This window comes from Trichosurus vulpecula, chromosome 6 (genome assembly GCF_011100635.1).
Source record: "Trichosurus vulpecula isolate mTriVul1 chromosome 6, mTriVul1.pri, whole genome shotgun sequence".
In the NCBI taxonomy this organism is placed as follows: Eukaryota; Metazoa; Chordata; class Mammalia; order Diprotodontia; family Phalangeridae; genus Trichosurus; species Trichosurus vulpecula.
Window position 1 is genome coordinate 97669200 of NC_050578.1, and position 23244 is coordinate 97692443.

A 23244-nucleotide genomic window follows, 5' to 3' on the forward strand; every position below is an offset into this window, starting at 1 on the left:
TTTGGTCAAGTGACTTACCTCAAGTCAAACAGGTAACAAGTAGCAGAGCTGAAATTCAAACTCAAGTCCTCTGACTTCTACAGGGTCTTTCTTCTGTACTGCTCATATAAAAGACCTTCCCTTCTGTTGTAGCTTTCAAGAATTTGTGCTATCCCCATGCCACAGTGTGTCATCAGAGGGGCTCATTGATGAAAAGATAGTTTTTTTCATTTTATTTATTTATTCATGTATTTATTTATTGTTTTTTAATCAAAGGAATTGTTTTCAACATTGATTTCCACAAGATTTTGAGTTAACAAGTTTTCTCCCCATTTCTTCCCTCTCACCCGACTCCAAGATGGCCTATGTTCTGATTGCCCTGTTCCCCAGTCAGCCCTCCCTTCTGTCACCCCACTTCTCCCCTTTCCCCTTACTTACTTGTAGGGCAAGATAGATTTCTATACCCCCTTGTCTGTGTATCTTATTTCCTAGTTACATGCAAAAGCAACTTTTTTTTTGAGCATCCGCTTTTAGAACTTTCAGTTACAAATTCTCTCCCCTCTTCCCTCTCCACCCACCCTCCCTAAGAAGGCAAGCAGTTCAACATAGGCCACACGTGTATCATATGCATGATATGCAAAACACTTCCACAGTAATCATGTTGTGAAAGACTAACTATATTTCCCTCCATCCTATGCTGTCACCCTTTATTCAGTATTCTCCCTTGACCATGTCCCTTTTCAAAAGTGTTTGCTTTTGATTACCTCCTCCCCCAATCTGCACTCACTTCTATCCTCCCCCCTTTCTTATCACCTTTCCCCTACTTTGGGTAAGATACCCCATTGAGTGTGTAAGTTAGTCCCTCCTCAAGTCAGATCCGAAGAGAGCAAGATTCATTCATTCCCCATATTCTGCCCCTTCTTCCCTTCCAACAGAACTGCTTTTTCTTGCCATTTTTATGTGAAATAATTTACCCAATTCTATCTCTCCCTTTCTCCATCTCTCAATATATTCCTCTCTCTCCCCTTAATTTTATTTTATTTTTTAGATATCATCCTTTCATATTCAACTCACCTTGTGCCCTCTGTCTTTTTTGTGTGTATATATATATATATATATATGTGTGTGTGTATGTGTGTATATAATCATACACACACACACACACACACACACACATATGTATATATTCCCTTCAACTACCCTACTACTGAGAAAGGTCTCATGAATTACAAACATCATCTTTCCTGGTAAGAATGTAAACAAAACAGTTCAACTTTAGTAAGTCCCTTGTGATTTCTCTTTCTTATTTACCTTTTAATGCTTCTCTTGATTCTTGTATTTGAAAGTAAGATTTTCTATTCAGCTCTGGTCTTTTCATTGAGAAAGCTTGAAAGTCCTCTATTTTATTGAAAATCCATATTTTGCCCTGGAGCATGATACTCAGTTTTGCTGAGTGATTCTTGGTTTTAATCCTAGCTCCATTGACCTCTGGAATATCATATTCCAAGCCCTTTGATCCCTTAATGTAGAAGCTGCTAGATCTTGTGTTATCCTGATTGTGTTTCCACAATACTCAAATTGTTTCTATCTGGCTGCTTGCAGTATTTTCTCCTTGATCTGGGAGCTCTGGAATTTAGCGACAATATTCCTAGGAGTTTTCTTTTTGGAATCTTTTTCAGCAGGCGATTGGTGGATTCTTTAATTTCTCTTTGACTCTCTGGTTCTAGAATATCAGGGCAGTTTTCCTTGATAATTTCTTCAAAGATGATATCTAGGATTTTTTTTTGATCATGGTTTTTAAGTGGTCCAATAATTTTTAAATTATCTCTCCTGGATCTATTTTCCAGGTCAGTGGTTTTTCCAATGAGATATTTCACATTGTCTTCCACTTTTTCATTCCTTTGGTTCTGTTTTATAATATCTTGATTTCTCATCAAGTCACTAGCTTCCACTTGCTCTAATCTAATTTTTAAGGTAGTATTTTCTTCAGTGGTCTTTTGGACCTCCTTTTCCATTTGTCTAATTCTGCCTTTCAAGGCATTCTTCCCCTCATTGGCTTTTTGGAACTCTTTTGCCATTCGAGTTAGTCTATTTTTTAAGGTATTGTTTCCTTCAGTATTTTGGGGGGTCTCCTTTAGCAAGTCATTGACATGTTTTTCATGTTTTTCTCATATCACTCTCATTTCTCTTCCCAGTTTTTCCTCTACTTCTCTAACTTGATTTTCCAAATCCTTTTTGAGCTCTTCCATGGCCTGAGACTAATTAATACTTTTCTTGGAGGCTTTTGATGTAGGCTCTTTGACTTTGTTGATTTCTTCTGGCTATATATTTTGGTCTTCTTTGTCACCAAAGAAAGATTCCAAAGTCTGAGTCTGAATCTGAGTCTGTTTTCGCTGCCTGGCCATGTGCCCAACCAACTACTTGACTCTTGAGTTTTTCGACGGGGTGTGACTGCTTGCAGAGTAAAGAGTCCTTTGTTCCAAGCTTGAGGTGATGTGTTGTTGTTTTCAGAGCTATTTCTATACAGCAAGCTCTGCCACACCAGCGCTCCTCCCCCCCCAAGAACCAGCAACCCGGACCTGCCTCATATCTTAAGCTGGCTCTGTACTTCTGCTCACATCTACCATTTAATTCCTCCCACCAAGTGGGCCTGGGGCCAGAAGCAACTGCAGCTGTAGTTCTGTAGGTGCACCACCCCTGCTGCCCCCGGGAGGGTGGCCAAACCGTGAACTCCTTTCAGTCTGTCCCCACCGCTTTTCCCTACCAACCTTCTCTGTTGTCCTTGGTGTTTGTGGGTTGAGAAGTCTGGTAACCACCACAGCTCACTTACTCAGAGTGCTAGGGCCTGTTCCACTTGGCTCCCGGTCTGGTTGGGCTGGGCACAGCCCATGCTGGACTCTTCTCCACTCCGCTCCCAGCTATGTGCATGATAGGCCTCACCCAGCAACCATCTGGGCTATCCTGGGCTGGAGCCTGGCTTCCCTCTGCTATTTCATGGTTTCTGCAGTTCTAGAATTTGTTCAGAGCCATTTTTTATCAGCGTTTGGAGGGGCCTGGGGGAGACCCCTAGGCAAGTCCCTGCTTTCCAGCTGCCATCTTGGCTCCACCCCGCCCCAGCCTATTTTTTAAGGTGTTATTTTCTTCAGTATTTTTTAGGGTCTCCTTTAGCAAGTCATTGACTTGTTTTTCATGATTTTCTTGCATCATTCTCATTTCTCTTCCCAGTTTTTCCTCTACTTCTCTTACTTGCTTTTCCAAATCCTTTTTGAGCTCTTGCATGGCCTGAGACCAATTCATATTTTTCTTAGAGGCTTTTGATATAGGCTCTTTGACTTGGTTGACTTCTTCTGGCTGTATTTTGTGGTCTTCTTTGTCAGCAAAGAAAGATTCCAAAGTGAATCTGAATCTGAGTCCGTTTTTGCTGCCTGTTCATGTTCCGAGATAACTACTTGACCTTTGAGCTTTTTGTCATGGTATGACTGCTTGTGGAGTAGTGAGTACTTTGTCCCTAGCTTTAGGGGCTGCGCTGCTGTTTTCAGAGCTACTTCTACTCCACCATCACCACAAGGTCTGCCACAGTAGTTTTCTTCCTCCCCCAAGAACCACCAATCAGGACCACGTCCCAGATCCAAGCAGGGCAAAGCAAGAAAACCTGCCTCTGTGCCAGCAAAATGCTCCCTGCACTCCCAGTCTGATCTGCCCTTTGATTCCTCCCACTGTTTGGGCCAGGGACTCTGGAAGCAGCCACCACCACGCCACCTCCTCTGTCCCCACAGCTGCTTTCCAGCCATTCCCAGGGCTGCTTTCCAGCTGCCATCTTGGCTCTGCCCCCCAGCACTAATTTTTAAAGCAGTCGATGAAAAGATTGTTTTAAAACTTCTAGGAAATAAATAGACATAGTATCATCCTGTGACAAGAGCACTACATTTAGAATTAGGCACACTTGGTATGAATCCTGGCTGAGAGGTTTGCTCTCTGTCTGGTTTTGGTCAAACTAGTTAATCTCTCATAGGCTTACATTTTTCCATCTGTAAGCTGAAGCTTTTAGTTATTCTTGTAGTACCTAATGCCCAGAGTGGCGTTTTGAAGAAAACATTTTATAACTCTTAAAGCATAATTAAAATGATGAGTTATTACCATTTCAAAATTTAATAGGTTTTGTTATAAATTCTTGATTTCAAACAACTTCATTAAACGTATGTCTATATATGCATATGGGTATGTATATATACAGATATGTTTGTATGTATACATATGTATATGCACACACACACACACACACACACACACACACACATATATGTACTCTGCAAATATATGACAAGGTAAAAAAAAGCAAGGGAAAATGTACTTTGGAAATTCTTGTATTCTTGTAATATTTCATTCTTTTATTCTGTAATAATAGGCATGAGCAAAAAGACTTTCTCATCAGGCAGAAGATGAAAGAGAAAATAAATGAAAGAAAAAAGCAAGAAATAAAAAGAGTTGAAAAAGAAGATAAAGATAAATTGGCTATTAATGAATATGAAAGGTGGTTGGTATGTATTCTTTAATGCACTTCTGTTTTGTTTTTTTAATAAGCACATTTTTCAGCTTATCATTTGTAATGAGCATGTATCATGTCAAGTTAATAAGCAAGTGAATTTATTAATAGGTCTTATGTTTTTATAGCATCGTAATTGGTATTTTGGAATATGCAGTTTTACTTAACAAGTATTTCCCTCTTCATTTCTACATTTATTAAGCACTTAACTATGTTTGTGCACAGTTCTAGGGTGGGGTGGGTGTATGGTTTCATATGATATGCTGTCTGCCTTACATGAACTTACATTCTACCTAGGAGGGAGGGTAGGGACTGAGATATCTACAAAGATAATATGATTATAGGCTAGAGGGTATTGGAGCCAAAAACAGCCATCCAGGGTAAATATTCTCAAAAAATTTGAGAAGGAGAAAAGAAACCCATGTGGATTATGTTAAAACATACAAGCAGTTATCTTAGGTCCCATGGGGAGTACAAAGATGAATAAGGTATGTTATGGTTTTTGGACCCAGGACAGGCATGATCATAGAGAGCTTACACTTGAGCTAGGGCTTAAAAGATAAGTAGGCTTTGGACATAAATAGAGAGAACTGAATTCAGGTTGAAAGACTAGAATGAGCAAAGGTAAAGTCCACAAAGGGAGTCCATTTTGTTTGGAAAGTAGGAAAGGTACGAAAGGAGACAGATGAAGGCCTTCTTTGTGTACCAGCCTAAGGAACTTGTACCATTTGGTAATCGAGAAGCTAGAACAACAAGTCAAAGACTACTCCAAGGTTTTGAGCCTGAGTGATCAAGATGATGGCAGTGGTAATAATATTAAGAGAAACTCAGGAAATCTGAAGTGGAGAGACTGAGGGGAAAGGTATGTCCAAGCCTAGCATATGTTGAGTCAAGGACACAAGATATCCAGGAAGCAAAAGTAGATGTTAGACAAGCTCAGAAAAAGAGGTTGGAGCTAAGGATACGGATTTTGGAGTAATCGACACAAATGTTGAAACCGAAGGAATAGGAGAGAGGGTTTTTTTTAGTGGCATAAGGAGTGAATGTGAAAAAAAGAACCACCAATAATAGCAACATAAAAAACTTACGTTGAGGAGATAGGAAAAAGAGAAAGAGATTATTCAAAAAATAGTAGTAGTAAAGAATATTTAGAGCTGGAAGAGATCTTAGAGACTGTCTGTTATTTTATAAGGTAAGAGTAGGGAAGTGCCATGCTCATGGGCACATAAAAGTAAACCAAAGGCAGGATTTGAATTCAGCTTATTTGACTGCAAATCCAATCTTTGATTCCTTTTACTATTAGCAATAATATTAACCCTAATGGAACATTAAATCTTCTCATCTGGAGTTAGAGCAGGAAAGTTCATGGGAACTGAAACCAATGAAACAGTTTCAAGTAAAAATTGTGATCTGTAGCATCACATGGTGCATGGATTTGGTGTATCAGGTGGTGCATGGTGATGGATAAATATAGAGAAAAAGCCATTGGATTTTCGACTTGGAAGTTTGTTAACCTTGAAGACAGCAATTCCAGTTGAGTGCTAGAATAGGAGTGTTAATGATAGAAGCCAAATTGCAAGGGATTGACAAGTGACTGGGCTGTGAGGAATTGTACCTAGAATGCTGTAAGGCAGTTCAGTGTGAAGGAAGATGATGTTAGCTTGATGAATTTAGGGAAGAATGTTTTAGGATAAACAACACTTTTGCATAGTTGTATGTAGGGGGGAAAGAACCTATAGAGAGAAGATTGAAGATTTGTGGGAAGGTAAGAATAATTAATAGAGTAGGGTGCTTTAGTCCCCGTTTCTTCCTGGATTTCCCATCACGTCAGTCTAAATATGTCTAAAATGAAACATCTTTTCTATTTCCTTGAATAGTAGCAACCATCTTCTCAGTCACTTAGCTTCAAGACCACAGAGTCATTGTAAAATTTAATGCAAAATTGCTTATTGCTAAATCTAATCAGTTTTAAAATCCCATCAACAGTTTCCTCATTCTTCACCTAAATGTTCTTCCTCTGTCAATTTTTTATCTAAACCTTTAAATGCATATTCCAAAAAGGTAACTGATACTACCCTGCTCAAAATCTGCAGTGGCTTCCCGTTTGTCTTTGAGGTATAAATCATAAACTGCTTAGTTTAGGATTCAAAGCCCTTTGTGTACTCCAGAAAAATAAACCCTTTTGAGGTGAATCTCCCACTGCTCTGATCAAAGATCCCTATATTCCTGCTGAACCGGTCTGTCCACTGTCCCTCCAGCCTCCTTTGTGCCTCACTCTGCCGGTGGGTGCCCTTGTCCGTGCTCCCTTCAGGACTCCCACCGCCCCTCCTGATCAGATTTCCGTACAGCCGTTGTGTCCTCTTTTGTGAAGCTGTTGTCTCTCATCATCCCAACCATTGTTGTTGTTGTTGAGTCATTTTTCAATCATATCTGACTCTTCGTGGTCACTTTAGGGTTTTCGTGGCAAAGATACATTTCCTCCTCCAGCTCATTTTACAGTTGAGGAAGCTGAGGCAAACAGGGTGAAGTGACTTTCCCAGGGTCACACAGCGAGGAAGTGCCTGAGACCAGATTTGAACTCCGAAAGACAAGTCCTCCTGACACCAGGCGGGGTACTCGATCTACTGTGCCACCTAGCTGCCCTGTCCTAACCAGAGATGTTTATTCCTTCTGAATTCCTGAAGCTTTTAGCACTCATACCATAGATGACCATGTCCCTATTAGCACTGAGCACAGTGCCTTATACCTAGTAGATATCTCATGTATAGCTGTTGAGTTAATTACTAGATTGTAAGCTCCTGCAGGGCAAGTCTTATTTCCTGTTCATCTTTGCATTCCTGCATCAGATAGTTAGAAAAAGTCTTCACAGAATAGTGGGGATTTAAACTGGCCCTTGAGTGATAGATAGGATTGGGGTAAGCTTGGAGGAAAGAAAAGGAAACAGTAGATTTAGCGAATGGCAGGAGCGCAAGGACAAAGGCAGCAGCTGCTGTTGTGTTTGTGAGGGGATTGTGCTGGAAAAGGAGAGATGGTATTGAAGGAAGGGTCCAGGATGTCACCATCCCTCCAGGTGCCAGGATCACACCACCGAGGCTGTCCTCCCTCAGTTCCCCAGTCTCATTCCTACCATGTACCCAGGCAGTTGCCTAATCTTATTTCTTTACATGTCTTGCATTTGTCCCCTACTCTCTTCTCACTCAGCTACCACTCTTACTCAGGCTCACCCAAATTTTATTTCAGTTTATATTCCAAATTCTATTTCTCCTAATTGGTCTCCCTGCCTCAAATATCTCCCCATTCCATACGTGCTTCATACAGTTTCCAAAGTAGTTTTTTTTCTAAAGCACAGATCTAAAGCCATTCCTTACTCACTAAAGTCCAACTGCTCCCTTGAGGATTAAATATGAATTCCTCGGTTTGACACTTAAAGAGCTTCATAATCGGCCCCACATCTATCTTTCTAGCCTTCCTAAATTTTCCTCTCTTTTCATGCTTTATATTGCCCAGGAAAACTGACCTTCTTAGTGTTCCTAACATGCCATGCTCATCTTGCTTACATGGACCAACTGAATGCACTCCCTAGCTTACTTCAGTTAAGAGCTGCCATATTCAGTAGGCCTTTCCTCATCCCCACAGTGCTGGTGCCTTCCTTCCCTTAAAATCAATTACATTTATACATTCATATAGACTGCACATAAGAATTTGTGAATAGAGAATGTAAGTAGTTCTTTTATATCTGCTTTATTAATCACTACCCCATTTATCCACAGGAGCTCTACCAAACCTTTTCATCCCTTTTCAAATCTCTTATGGCTTCCCATCCCTGCACCCAAGCTGAGAATCCTGCCTCAGAAAAAATTGAGGCCATTTTCCATGAAACCCCTCTCCTCCCCTCTTCCCCACCTCATATTATCCCTACACCTTCTACCACTATCTCCTCCATCACCCCTGTCTCACATGATGAGTTGGCCTTACTCTTTACCAAGGTCAGCCCCTCTGCCTGCTCAAGTGATCTCATTTCATCCCATCTCTTCCAACATATTGCTCCCTCTGTTGGTTATTTTAGGCTTTTCCTGTATACTAGCTCATTCCCTGCTGCCTATAAATATGCCCATTCCCTCCCACCCAAAAGAACTTTCATTTGATCCTTCCATTTCTGCTAACTAGTATCCTCTATCTCTTCTCCCCTCTGTAACTAAACTCCTTGCAAAGGCTATCTACAGTAGGTGCCTCCACTGCTTCTTCTCTCACTCTGTTCTTAACCCCTTTCTTCCTGGCTTCTGGCCTTGCCATTCCACCAAAAGTGCTTCCTCCAAAGTTACCAGACCTCTTAGTTGTTGCATCCAGTCTTCATTCTTCTCAGCCTCTCTGCAGCCTTGACCCTGCTAATCACTCTCTCCCCTCTAGGTTTTTAGGACCTCACTCCTGGGTTATCCTCCTGACCATTCCTCAATTTCCTTTGCTGAATCCTTATCGAGATCACACCATCCCAAGAACTTAGGAATCGTTCTGGACTCCTCACTATCTCTCACCCTCCATATCTATTGTGTTATCAAGGCCTGTCCATTTCACCTTTGCAGTATCTCTCGTGTACACTTCTTTCTCTCTTCTGACACTGCTGGCACTCTGGTTCAGGCCCTATCACCTCATACTTAGATTATTGCAAGAGCTTGCTGGTGGATCTGCCTGCCTCGAGTCTCTCCTTTCTCCGGTCCACCCTCCATTCAGCTGCTAAAGTGATTTTCCTGAAGCACAGGTCCAACCATGTCACTTCCCATCCCCACTCAATACACTTCAGTCGTTCCCCATCATTTCCAGAATCTAGTACAAAATGCTGTATTTGAGATTCAGAGCCTGTCCTCCTATCTTTCCGGTCTTATACCTTACTCCCCATCATGTAGTATTTGAACCTATGACACCAGCCTCCAGGCTGCTTCCACAAACAAAACACTCCAACCCTTGGCTCCAGGTATTTTCTCTGGTTGCCCCCATGCCTGGAACATTCACTGTCCTCCACTCTGACCTCTCTGGCTTCCTTTACATCCCAGCTAAAATCCTACCTTCTCTATAAGAAGCCTTCCCCAGCTATCTTAATTCTAGTGCTTTCCTTTTCTCGATTACTTCCTATTTATCCTGTATATAGCTTGTTTGTATGTATTTGTTTGTTGTCTCCCCTATTAGATTTTGAGCTCCTTGAGGGCAAGGGTTCTCTTTTGCCTCTCTTTGTTATCACCAGTGCTTAGCACAGTACCTGGTAAGTAGTAGGTGTTTATTAAATGTTTGTTGATTGATGGATTTAGGAGTCATCTGCATAAGATGATAGCAACTGTGAGAATTCAGGAATTCACCTCAGGAAATCTGTGGTGTAGAAAACAGAGCAGAGGACCAATGGCAGAGTTTTGGGGAATGTTCCCAGTTAGAAGGTAGAGAATATGAGAAGGTACCAGTAAATGTATAGAAGTTATTATAGAAATGTAGATGAAATCCAGAATCAGTAGTCCTCGAAAGATTATTGAGTAATTTGATAATAGCATATGAAAGGGACTGTAGACAGCATCTTGTTTTGTGGATGAGATCCAGAAGAGATTAGTAACTTTCCCAGGGTTATGCTGAAAGTAACTAGAGCTGAGATGCAGATACAGACCTTTGGAATGCTAATCCCTTACCTTTTCTACTCTACTATATTGTTTTTCTTAGGTAACCGTTTGATTAGTTCATCCATCACCTTCAAAAGATCTATTTGTAATTATATACTCTTGCTATTTTCATCACTCATTGTTCTCTTGAAAATGACCAGATGGTGGAAGCAAATACTTTTTTATTGTGCTGTATTATGCCAAATCTTGCATAAAAGCAGCTGGAGATATCACTATGCAATAAAAATGTAGGGAGTTTAAATACTTATTTTCATTTGGGGATGATATATCAGGGTATTTTGGGAAGATAGTTTTTTGTTTTTAATGTTAAGAAGAGATATCTTTTGAAAACTCTTCACTTAGAACAAACTTCAATAAATGTAAAAAGTATTTCAGCTCTTGTACACAGCAGCATATGCTACAGTTGTCATCACTGTAACATGACAGGAGGTGGGTAGAACTATCAAGTAATGCTCTTTAGGACAGGTGGCAAATGCCTACATGGCAGAAGTGTCTTGAGGAAGGTATTGACCTGTAGAAAAGCATTAGGTTGTATCAATATAACAATAATAATAGCTACCATTTTCACATGTAGCACTTTGTTTTGCAGAGATCCCATTTTATCCTCACAACAACCCTGAGGGGTGGATGCTATCATTATTATTCCTGTTTCATAGACAGGCAGAAGTTAGCTGACTTGCCCAGAGTTGCATGGCTAGGAAGTATTTTAGGGCACATTTGAATTCAGGTCTTCCTGACTCCAGACCCTGCGCTCTGCTGCCACCACCTTGCTGCATATAGAAGTAAAAGATGAAGTAGTTTATTCAGGATCACACAGGTAGTAAGTAGTCAAGAACAGTAAAATGGACAAGAGATCTAAAAAGTATCAACACAAAAACACATACAATGTCACCAAAACACGGCACTCATCACCTTCAAGCCAGCCATAGAAAGACTAACACTTCTTTGTCAAAATGGAAGAAAAAGATTAATAGAATTTCTGAGAGCACATGATAAAAAAGTTAAAATCTTACAGAAATACTTTTGGAATGAGCATATATTACTTTTCCAAACAATAATGAAAACTGACAATACCGTATATGCCACACTGTATTTGTTAACTATCACTGAAAGTTGTTGAACCTCAGGCAGAGCTTGTGAAACAAAGTGCAGAGTCAGAAAGTCCCCTTCTTATAATATCCACATAAACTCAGCCAGTAGCCTGACATCTGTCAAACAAGTGGCTGGGTTATTTTGTTTTCCTTTTGATTTTTTATTCATTTTGAACTTAAATACAAAAAGAAAAAAAGCATTACCTTGTACACAGCACACCATAAAGAGAGGATTCAATATAAAACCATGGATTTCCATTTCAGACTGTTTCCTTTTTTTTAAACTATGTAATAAATATTACACATTGTTCTCAAAGCTACCCTGCTTCTCGATGCTTCCTTCTAAGTTTTCTTTTGTTCTCTGCTGTGGAGTTTTTATTTTTTTTACTCTTATCCTTAAATACTTCCATTTATCAGTTCTTTTTCTGGAGGTGGATAGCATCTTCCTTCATAGGTCCTTTGTAGTTGGTTTGAGTAAATTTATGATACTCAAGATGAACCAGTCATTCACAGTCGTTCTTTGGACAAAATGTCTTTTACTTTGTACGTCATTCACTTGTTACTGCTCTTGTCACTTTTCGTTATTTCACACAAGTCTTTTTATGTTTTTCTAAACCCAACCGGCTCATTGTTTCTTATAGCACAGTAATATTCCATCATAATCATATACCACAACTTGTTTAGCCATGCCCCAATTGAAGAGCAGCTGTCATTTTAGCCACTCTAATAGGTGTAAGATAATATCTCAAAGTTGTTTTAATTTACATTTCTCTAATAATAATGATTTAGCATTTTTATATGACTATATGTAGTTTTGATTTCTTCATCAAAAAACTGCTTGTTCATAGCCTTTGACCATTTATCAATTGGAGAATGACTCACATTCTTATGAAATTGACAAAGTCCTTTACGTATTTGAGAAATCAGACCTTTATCTGAGAGACTGTCTAAATTTTTTTTCTGGATTTGCTGCTTTCCTGAGAATCTTGTCTGCATTGTTTTTTTTGTACAACTTTTTAATGAATGAAAAATTATCTATTTTCACATCTCACATACTCTCTTTCTCTTGTTTATACATAAGTTATTTTCCATCCCTGTCTAATAAGCAATATGTTCTCTTTTGCTTGTGATATCCTTCCTTTATTTCTAGGTCATGTATCCATTTTGACCTTGTCTTGGTAAATGGTTTAAGATAATTGCTGTATGCCCAGTTTCTGCCAGACTGCTTTGCAGCTTTCCCAACAATTTTTACCAAATAGTGAATTCTTATCCCAAAAATGTGAACCTTTACATTTGTGAAAAAGAAGCTTACTATAATCATTTACTGCTTTGTATTATGTCTACTCTGTTCCACTGATCTACCTTTCTATTTCTTAACCAGTACCAGATAATTTTGATAATTACTACCTTATAATATAGTTTAAGATCTCGTACTGCTAAATCTCCTTCCTTTACATTTTTTTCATTAGTTTCTTTGAAATTCTTGACCTTTTGTTCTTCCAAGTGCATTTTATTATTTATTATTATTTTCCTGCTTACTGTTATTTTCTGAGCTCTATCCAGGCCATTTTGGGCATTCCTCTCCACCCCTAACTTGGCTAGGGCTCCAACCATGATGTTCCACAAATGTTATTGTTCCCTGCAGTCCCTCCTGGCTGCAAACCTCAGTTCATTCCTCTGCCCTTGAACTGAAACCAGGGAGTCTGCTCTCCTGCAAGTGCCCACAAGCAGCAAGGTCCCTTCTCCTCTGCTCCTGGACATGTACTCACTCTTCTTCCTCACTCACAGCAACAGCCCAGGACCACGTCTGATTACTGCTGCTGGGTGTGGCATCACAAGATACCATAGGGTCCTTCACTCTTCTTCTACTCAGTTGTCTGACCCCCACACTATCTGTAAGGTGAAAATTTCTGCTGTGAGGCTGCCCCTGAGGCTTGTTGTTTGTTGATTCAACAGAGTCTTCCTAGAGGTGTTTGCCCTTCACTCTTTCCTAAGATACTCTCATGTTGTCCTAGAAGGAAAACTGCCTTACACTCAGCTTTTATTTATTTCTGCCACTCTGCATTCTCTTTGACGTAATGTTCTGTCTTGTTTTGGGGGGAAATTTGGAGAGCCTGGTATTTTCTGACCTACTCCAGCATTTCAGTTGACTCGATTATTCATTTTTGTTTACATAAACAGAAGTTTGTGATAGCAATTCAGGACTAGGCCATTACCACCAGGAATTATGGAAAGTTTGCCTGTACTTAATGCAAACTATGCAAGGAAATGCAGAAACCATGTCAACCTGACTACGTCATTGAGAACTCAACTAGTAAACAACTTGATCTGAAATATTATAGACAAGACCATTGACCACAACCACTCAGAGATAGCATTGATAAAAGCTTAAAAGTGGTTTTTAATAGATGTCACTATGCAGAATGTTCATAATATTCAAATGACAGTAAATGAAAAGCTGAGAAAATATAGAGACTAGTAGGAGAAGTCAAAACTATGTATGAAGAAGACAAGGTATATATCATTGTGGTTATTCTGTCTGCAACCAAGGTAGTTCTTGTGATGCCATCACTGAGTATCCAGAAGATGAGCTTACAGCCCAGTAAATTATCTAAGGAAACAGTGGGAAATCCTGTAACACAATCACTGAAAACTATAAAATCTTTGCACCTACCAAATAAATACCAGCAAGACATGACCTGGTGTCTAGATTTATGCATCAGAAATTCTTTTATGGATGGTTAGATGATAAATCTCCATTATACAAGTGAGAATATTCTGTACATACAACCAATAAAGTGTACAGGTACTAAACTATTATCATTTACCTAACTGTTGTACTGGACTTAATAATTGATTCGTAAAAAAAGGTTAATAGATTCTGCCATACTAAATGTTCAAACTACATGGAATGAAATGTTTTAAGGATGTGGTTATCCTTGTCCTGTCTGCTACTGGATCAGCACCGAGGATGCTTGCAGTGAGCGTAGAGAAGATAAGCTATTGCATCCTAATGCAGTTACAGACAGCATTTATTTCATCCACCCGGGTCAGTACTCTGCAGAACACTGAATATAAAGAAATATCAGGATGGTAACTTGTGTAAGGACCATTTCAATTTGAACCTCAGCAAAAAAGATGAGAATGAAATAATGATAATTAATATTATTAGCTATTTACATAACTCTTGGAAATTTGGGAAAGTTTTGTATGCATTATCTTAAGTAGGTGCTGTATTATCACCATTTTTCAGATGAAGAAACTAATGCTCATAGAAGTTAATTCACTTGGTTAGTTACACTGCTGATAGGTATCTGCGCTGAGGTCTTCCTAAGAACAGACTAAGGTTTCCTTCAATCCAGGTCCAGTGGTCTATTATGCTGCACTCCCTAGGAGTAAGAGATTGAAGAGGAGAGAGCAAATAGATAATCAAAAGGGCAGCTTCCGAGGGAACACAGAACCAGGGACACAATTAGAGGGGCTGGCCGTGGAAAGAAGGGTCATCCTTTTGTCAGAGACTCCAGCAGAGGAAGAAATAATTGGGGATGGTGTAAAGCCCTTTTGAGAGATAAAATATAGAAAAGGAAAGCACTCACAACACATAACCTTTTATACAGGGTACTTGCTTCTGCTCTCCAGTGCATGAGGCTTGCTGGCCTCACAGGAAGACAAGATTTAATTTATTTAGCAGACAGCACACAGGACACAAGGGCAGATGACATAATCTAATGAGATCTGCCTATTTGTTTCACCTTGCTGTTATTCTTTAGCCTCATCGGTCTGTTTCCCTATGTTCTAGGCTCTTCGCTATACCATAACTCACTGCTCTTCTGTGTATTTCTTCTCTGCGTCCCCACTGCCTTCAAAAATGTTTGGGTTATTGTTCATAATAATTTTAAAACCTGTGTTGACCCTGCCAAGCTATCATTCAACATCCACCCTCTATTTCATTGCCCAGTACATAGTTATTTACCCTCCCCGCCTCTATTTTCACACAGCCTGTTTATCATTTCTTTACAGTTGGGCCTTTGATCCCACTTCCCTGCTGAAACTGCTTTCTTAACAAGTGACAAGTGCTCTGCCCTGTAGCAGGCACATCAAAAATATTGGTTGAGTTGAATTGGCTGACAGACTGTGTCACAGATGTCCTCAGGGAACTGTAATTAATTAGCATTTTAAAATCATATATTTAATCTTCATAACCACCTTTTAATGTATATACACAGTTTTGTTCTGTCTGGTTCCAGCTGTGTAGCAGACTTGTTTCCTCTCCTGAATCTGTCATTTCTTGATAATAAATTAGGTGCCTAAGGAAGTAGATTAGCTCTTTCAAACACTAGGGTACTATCTAGCTTACCAAGTACTGGTGAGATCGTTGTTTTAGAATCACATTATAGTTAAAAGGATAGTTAATTTGATTGGCATTGGCAGCATGTTTGGATAATAAGAATTTTTTCACATCATAAACAAATAGGCAGGCAACAGCATTTTGTCTAAATGAAATCAAATATAGAAATAAAAGGATAGGGAAAAATATATATTGGTATAGATATATAATATATGTTACTATATAGTTTTATATATGTGTATATATATATATAATTTAATCAAATGAAAAAGAAAAATAGAAGTTTTAGAGGATATGTGGACATAAGGATATAGGGAAAATCAAAATAAAAACATTTATTTTTCATACCTATATATCTTATATTACATAAAGATTTCTTTTTAAAATTTGATTTCTTCTGAAAAAATGCTCTTTTGTATATGTATCAAATGGCAATCTATGATATTTACCCACTTGATGTTTTTTCTTCATTCAGATATCTTATTGTGTGTCTTGTATATAGTTTTATTTGACAAAATTGTTACCACCATGTCCCCATGCGACTGGACTTCTAGGTCCAGAATTATAATGTAGTTTTTCTTTTTGACCTTTCCTTCCTCCCTACCTGGAATAAAAGGTAAATTTAAAACTTTTATTAGTTGGTAAACTTTATTGACAAAAAATTACCTACACATATTATATATCCCAAATCCCTGCTAATTAGTGATATTCCATTTTGTTAGTGTATAGAGCAGTAAACTAAGCTTCACAGTTCATCAGTATTCATGTATTCATTGTATTCATCACTTCCATGTATTTTGCCAACCTGAGTTTGCGTCCTGGCTCTACTGCTTATTAGTTGGAAGGACTTGCACATCATTGAACATCTCTGAGCCTCTGCTTCCTCATCTTAAAACGAAAATATTAATACCCGCATTATGTACCTCCCAAAGTTGTTGTGTAGGTCAACAGAGATTAACATGGATAAAGTAATTTGAAATTGTAAAGCACTTTATAAGTGTGATTATTATTACTATTAGCATTATAGAATAGTTACAGCCTTCTGTTTTATTTTTAGGAGAAGAAAGAAAAAAAACAAAAACATGAGAAAAAACAAAAGAAACATCTTGTTCTTTATGCATCTGAATCATTTCCTCAGTGGAGTTCTCCAAGAAAACTTGCACCAGCAAATATTTAAGAATTCTACTTCCAATCCTGTCCAGTCCTTATTTAACAGTAACCAATTTAAAAAAAAAGCTTTGTGAACACACTTTGTATATTTTATTTTTAGGATGGAAATTCTATTTAAATTGCAATTCCAGAAGACTGCTGTAATATAAAAAGTTGTTTGGAGTTTAATGATGAAAGCACTATATAGGCTATAGATAAGCAGGTTGCCTCAAAAGCCAAGCTGTAGATTATTCCCATTTAGACAAAAAAAATTTCTATCATGCCCTTTAAATTCTCCACAATTAGATGACTTTAGTGTTGGTGAATATGTATATCTCTGATCCCTTTATGAAACATAATCATTTTATTTTGCAAACCCTCAAGGTACTATGATTATCAAGGTGCTTTTTAAATATGTGAATTGATAGTACTTTCAGGTATATTTTTTCATATTTGTTCACTGGAAAATATGTGTAGCATTTCTTTTATCTTAAAGCTATTATAGTTGCACTGAAGAATTTTGGAAGTATGCCAAGTCACTTTTTGGTAAGTGGAGACTGTTGCTCTATCAAACTACTAATAATCCTCAGATCTTCTCTTTAAAGAATCATCTTGCTATTTCCACTTATTACCCCAAAACAAACTTGCAGTTTTTAAAAATAAGTGCACTTTATCACCTCTGTTCTGGGTTCAAGTGACACTCACAAGCAGTTTTTTAAAACCCCTCTTCTTCCTTCCAAACTCACTTTCCTTCTTGTTCCATAATTACCCCAGAGGGACTAAGTGCTCAATAATACTATAGTATTGTCTTTATTCATTTGTCAAAAAATTCCACAGGAGTTCAAAGACAGCGCCATTAATATTTTCCAAGAAGGCAGTAATTTGACAGTGGCAGTTCTTGTGCCACCTTGCCTGGTCCTCCTTGTGACTGAGGGCATACATTTGAAAGCTAAGTGGCCAAGGACAAGTGTGCGGGAGTTGGCAATAGAACCATCCTCCCCTGCATACAACCCTTTGGATTCATCAGCACCATGGGGTTTTTTTGTTTTGTTTTGGTCTTTTTTTACTAACTGAGCTACAGATGAAACAGATGAAATATGTGTACTCAGAATGGAATACATAGAAAGTAATAGGAAAATTGTAAAGTATGGCAAGATTTTGGTATTGAAACAGCCTTATAAAAAGTATTTGGACTCTCACAGCCAAAGAGCAGGTTTAGCTGTCCAAAGACATTCACCAACATAGAAAAGTAATAGGAAAATTGTGAAGTATGGCAAGATTTTGGTATTGAATCAGCCTTATAGAAAGTATTTGGACTCTCACAGCCAAAGAGCAGGTTTAGCTGTCCAAAGAAATTCGCCATGAAGAAATTGGTGGTTTTTAAGGTGATGTTGTACCCATCCAATGTAGTTGTTATCATTAGTTGAATGAAGTTAGGATTTCAAATAGTATCAATTTTATTCAGACTTTTACACAACAGTGTTTCACAACATAGTAGGCTAAAAGTTGCTCTCGGGCTAGCCTTCTGCAGATTAACACTGCAGATTAAAAACATTATTCATCCTTCAGACTGTCATCTAGGAGTTTATGGCTACACTAATGATTTAATTCATTCCACAGAACCTGTGAAATGTTTGCAAAGTCAGTAGCACTGTTACGGGAATCAACAGTATGTTTTAAGGAGGAAAACTTCTTTTTAACTCTAAACTAGAGTAATCCTGCATCTGGTGAAAGTGCTTTATCAATATATCATCTGAAGGATATCACTGAATTGTGAAAAGATCAACAAGTAACCAGAACCTAGCAAGTTGTTCAATGGTGCCAGTGTGATTTGGTTTCAGTGCTAGCAGTATGTTCTGTTTGGGGCTGTAAGGCTTTCTTTTTGTCTGTGAGATTTCATGATTGCAGTGACATTGTGGAGTTAACATTAAAGATTTGCATAATCTTCCTCAGAGTTTTGTGAACTCCCCGTACTTAATATTAAATGTGTATATTTTCAGTTGCTTGGCCTCATTATTTATTAACTTCCCTTTTTCTGTCAAGGGTACCACCATCCCTCCAGTTACCCAGGTTTTTAGGCTGAAAATCATCCTCAAGTTTTTCACTCTCCCTCATTTGCAAAATGTCAATTCTACCTCCACAGCCTTTCTCATCTGTTCTCTGTCCTAATTCCGGCCCTCACCAACTCCCACCTAAATTACTGCAGATAGCCTCCCAATTGGCCTTCCTGCATCCCATCTCTTCCCTTTTCAATCCATCCTCTATAGAACTTCCAAATTGATACTCCTGAAGCACAGTTCACTTCCCTGCCACAGTCACTTCAGCAGCTTTCTAGCATGTGTAGGATGAAATAGAAGGCCCCCTGGTTAGGCTAGAGCCGGACTGAGAAGGGGAACATTAGGTGTCACTCTTTCCAAACTGGTTTCATATTCCCCATTCACACATTGTCTATTCCGGACAGACTGATCTGACTGCTCTTCCCCCATGATGTTCCACCTCTTCCTTGCTTTTTGATACACATGCGGAATGGTTTCTGTTCCCCAGCTCCACCTCCTGGAAACCTTAGTTCCTTTTAGGCCTAACTCTGCCACCTACCTAGGACTTTGCTAAACCCTTCCTCTTCCCCAGTTGTTAGTGCTTTATTCCCTCCCTGGAGAAATTCTTTTCTATTTACTTAGCTGTATTTTGTATTCCCTAAGTACAATATAAGCTCCTTGAGAGCAGAAATGGTTTTTTATATTTATACCCCCAGCACCTAGCATAGTGCTTTGCACATAAGTGCTTAAATGGACTTTTGAATTAAGTTGAACTGATTTGAATGAACCTCTTTTGACCACTTTTTCTATGAGGAAGACACAATCATAAAGGGCTCTAAAGATAGATACTGCGGTATCACTGCACATCTGGAATAGAGAATTGCCACTTTCCCTTCCCATCTGTAAAGGCTATACTGCCCAGAAGCTGACAGCCTATGGGGGACAGGGCTTAACTTTATAGAAGGAAAAGTTCATTTTTCTTAAGTATTTTTCTGTGATTAGAGGAAATCTTATGTGTGGGGGGAACAGGGGAGTCTATACCCTTAGAACTCACTTCCATTATGTAGCTGACAACTCATTCTCATTTAAAAGTAACCTGTGCTTGAAGTATACAGGTAGTAGAGCAGCATTCTTCCCCACAGTTAGAAGTAAGCCAAGTTTGGGGAAAAACACACAGAGCTAGTATTTTCTCTCGAATCCCCAAAAGAAAATAAAATCTAAAATTTTATTTTTTAGCCTTAGGACCTTTTCACGTTATTTATGAAGTGACAGTTCTTTTTGAAAACTCAGCTATAGAAACAATTTGCTTATTAGATTTTTTTCTCCAACAAGCTGCAAGCACTTGAGTGTCTACTATGGGTAAGGCAGTTGCCTAGATTCTATGGGGGATACAAAGATAAATGAGATGTGGCCCCTATCTCCAAGGAACTTAAAATGAAAATGTATATTTGCTGTAAGAGGTGAATAAATAATGCTATCAGTTCAGGTCAGGTCTTTGAGCCCCCTTCTAACTGGGGTGATCAGGAAAGGCTTCATGGAAATGAGTGGCATTTGATGAATCTTCTCTCACTAATGAGGCAAGTTTTTGTTCAAATATTCCAGTTAAACATGTATGTTTCTAAAAGCTTATTTTTATCATAAGACTGCTTACCTTGAAAATAAATTACTAAAGTAACTTTTAATAAAAGGGTTATGACAAAATTACTAGAAGCTATACATTAACACAGAAGGCATAATAATGGATGAATGGAAACATTAATACTGAGAAACTACATAAACTATCAAACATTTCCAGGGTTCCATAAGCACCAATAGAGGGATAACGAATGCATACATACATAAAGCATCTCAATATGACACTTTGGGTTTTAATGAGCTTTCCTTCAGGAAAATAACTGTGACAGGGAAAAAAAAACCTCCTGATATCTTAAAAGTTTGGGGCCATATTTTTATTTCATTTCTAAAATATAAGGTATTTTCCCCAGACACTTGAATTACATTGAGCCTATTTTTCCCCTAGCCAAAGATACGGCAAAACATGAAGCTAAGGATCCAGATTTCTGCCATCTTTTCAATAATATTTTATATGGACCTCCAGTTCCATGTAGGTGCTGTTCAGTGCAGTATTACTAGTGACGGCTTTTTCCCTTCAACAGTTACCTGACTCATACTTGTACCTAGGTGTGCAGATTCCTACTCTAGAATTAAATTAACTTTCCTTTACTTGGTTTTCACTACCATTTAGAGTAGGAGGCCAAGGACTGAGGTTTTGCTTCCTTTTGGAGGACAGGGAAGGATTTGTCCTGGGATAGAAAATGTCAAAGGGGGTTTGTTGTGAGGGGAATGGAAAGCATGGCGGTTCATAGAAATGACCCCTAAATTAGAACCCCAGAACCCCTTGCTATAACCCTAGCATGAATATGTACAGAGGTCATGACCTATTTTTTGCTTCAATTTTCCACAAATATAATGTTTTAAACCCATCTTTTTATAGATGTTATATTAAAGAGAAAAGAATGTAGAAGGTTATTCATATGCTAATATTTGAAGATTTTTCTTGTGGTCTCTTCCAGGTCTGAAGTTCTACGATTCAGTTATTAAAATGTATATGAATTAGACAAAAGCTGTAGAATTATCATATTGATTAGTTCTCCCCTCCCCCTAGTGTTTAGGAGAGATGTTAAGGTATATTGATGGGTTTTTAGTGGAAGATGGGTGTTAAAAAATGCATCTTATTTTAGTGTTATTGATTTACTCTGATGCTTAATTTATTAAAAGCAATCACCAAAGGATATTTTACTACATTGTGTAATAATATTGACTATACATGTACTACATGCAAAAAAATTCTTCTTTAAAGAAATGTTTAGAATTAAGGTTTATATTTAACTTCTTTAGGTAAATAAACTCTTTGTGTAATAAATGTGTCCCTGAAAATTTACCTGCATATTGTGTAATTTTAAATGTCCTAGAGGACCTTGATATTTAAAGTAATCCTATTGTGAATACTTATTTAAAGTGGTCCTTCATTGCCTAATTGTGTATAATTTTTTTCCATATAGGGTTTACATAACGTGCGCACCTTCATGTATCTAATACATATCAGGAAGTGAGGTGACTTGATGGATAGAGCACTAGACCTAGAGTCAGAAAGACCCAAGTTCAAATCCAGCCTTAGACACTAACTTTGTGACCTTGAACAAGTCATTTAAGCTCTGTTTGCCTTAATCCACTGGAGAAGGAAATGCCAAACCACTCCATGTCTTTGCCAAGAAAACCCCATACACAGATCCAAGGGCAGCTAGGTGTCACAGTGTATAGAGCACTGGGCCTAGAATCAGGAAGTCTCATTGTGCTGAGTTCAAATCCAGCCTCAGACACTTACAAGCTTATGTAAGTCACTTAACCCTGTTTGCCTCAGTTTCCTCATCTGTAAAATGATCTGGTGAAGGAAGTGGCAAAGCACTCTGATATCTTTGTGAATAAAATCCCAAATGGGGTCATAGAGTTGGACACGACTGAACAACAACAGGTACATACTACTAGAAGCAACAGAACCAGTATAATTCTTGGTACAAGAGGCAAGATCCAAAGCACAGTGGATATGTTTTCAGAATTCATTACCTATGGACTGTTGTATTCCTCAAAATAGTCAAAATAATTTCATCTTAAGCCTTGATTCCCTGTAACCATATAATTGTTATGAAGCTCTTCCTGTCAAAAGAGGAGATAGATCTTCAAGAGAAGTCTAGTAGTTGTGTTCCAAGGCATGAGAATATAGATTTGCAGATCCAATGAAGGAAGAGGTTATTTAATAATATAGGAAGCCTTTCTCACCATACCTAGGGGGTATTAGATACTTCTTTCCCTGGATTCTGTCACCATTACCCATCTGCCTCTTTCTCTGACCCCCGTAGACCCTTTTGTTCATTGATGAGGTCTTTTCTTGAACCTCCATTTTGAGGTAGAGCCCAGCCCAGCCATCCCTCATTCTCTGGAATTTACCACCATTACCCAGCTTCCTCCCCTCTCTGTCCCTTTTACCCACTAATGAATTCTTTCCAAATCCGACATTTTGGAGAAATATTCTCATTTTCCAGACTTTACCACTACACGCCAGCTGTCACCTCCCTACACTGGAGGCTTCTCCCATTGATGAGTTCTTCCTAGAACCTCTGTTTTGGGGAATAGCTCAAACCAGTCATTACTCATTCTCTAGACTTTGACATCATGCTTCAACTGCCCCCTTTCTCTAAGGAGAAATGATTCAGTTGTATTCATGGATTTCATACTCAATATAGATCAACATGTTGATAAAGAAGACTCTTTCATGAATGCAAGCTTAGACTGTATTCATACAGGAATAATATCTAGAATGAAAAAGGTGATCATCCCATTGTATTCTGCCCTGATTAAGGAGTATATTAAGTATCACATTCAG

General features: G+C 38.5%; 1 protein-coding gene across 1 annotated transcript in view; it reads left to right on the forward strand.

Moving 5' to 3' along the window:
- Positions 1-18835, forward strand: part of MAP9 (microtubule associated protein 9) — a 57391-nt gene extending 38556 nt beyond the window's left edge. The window contains exons 13-14 of the mRNA XM_036764385.1: positions 4385-4517; positions 16676-18835. Of these exons, the coding sequence (XP_036620280.1) occupies positions 4385-4517; positions 16676-16795 (253 nt within the window). The 3' untranslated portion in view covers positions 16796-18835. The remainder of the gene's footprint in view (positions 1-4384; positions 4518-16675) is intronic.
- Positions 18836-23244: the final 4409 nt, after the last annotated feature.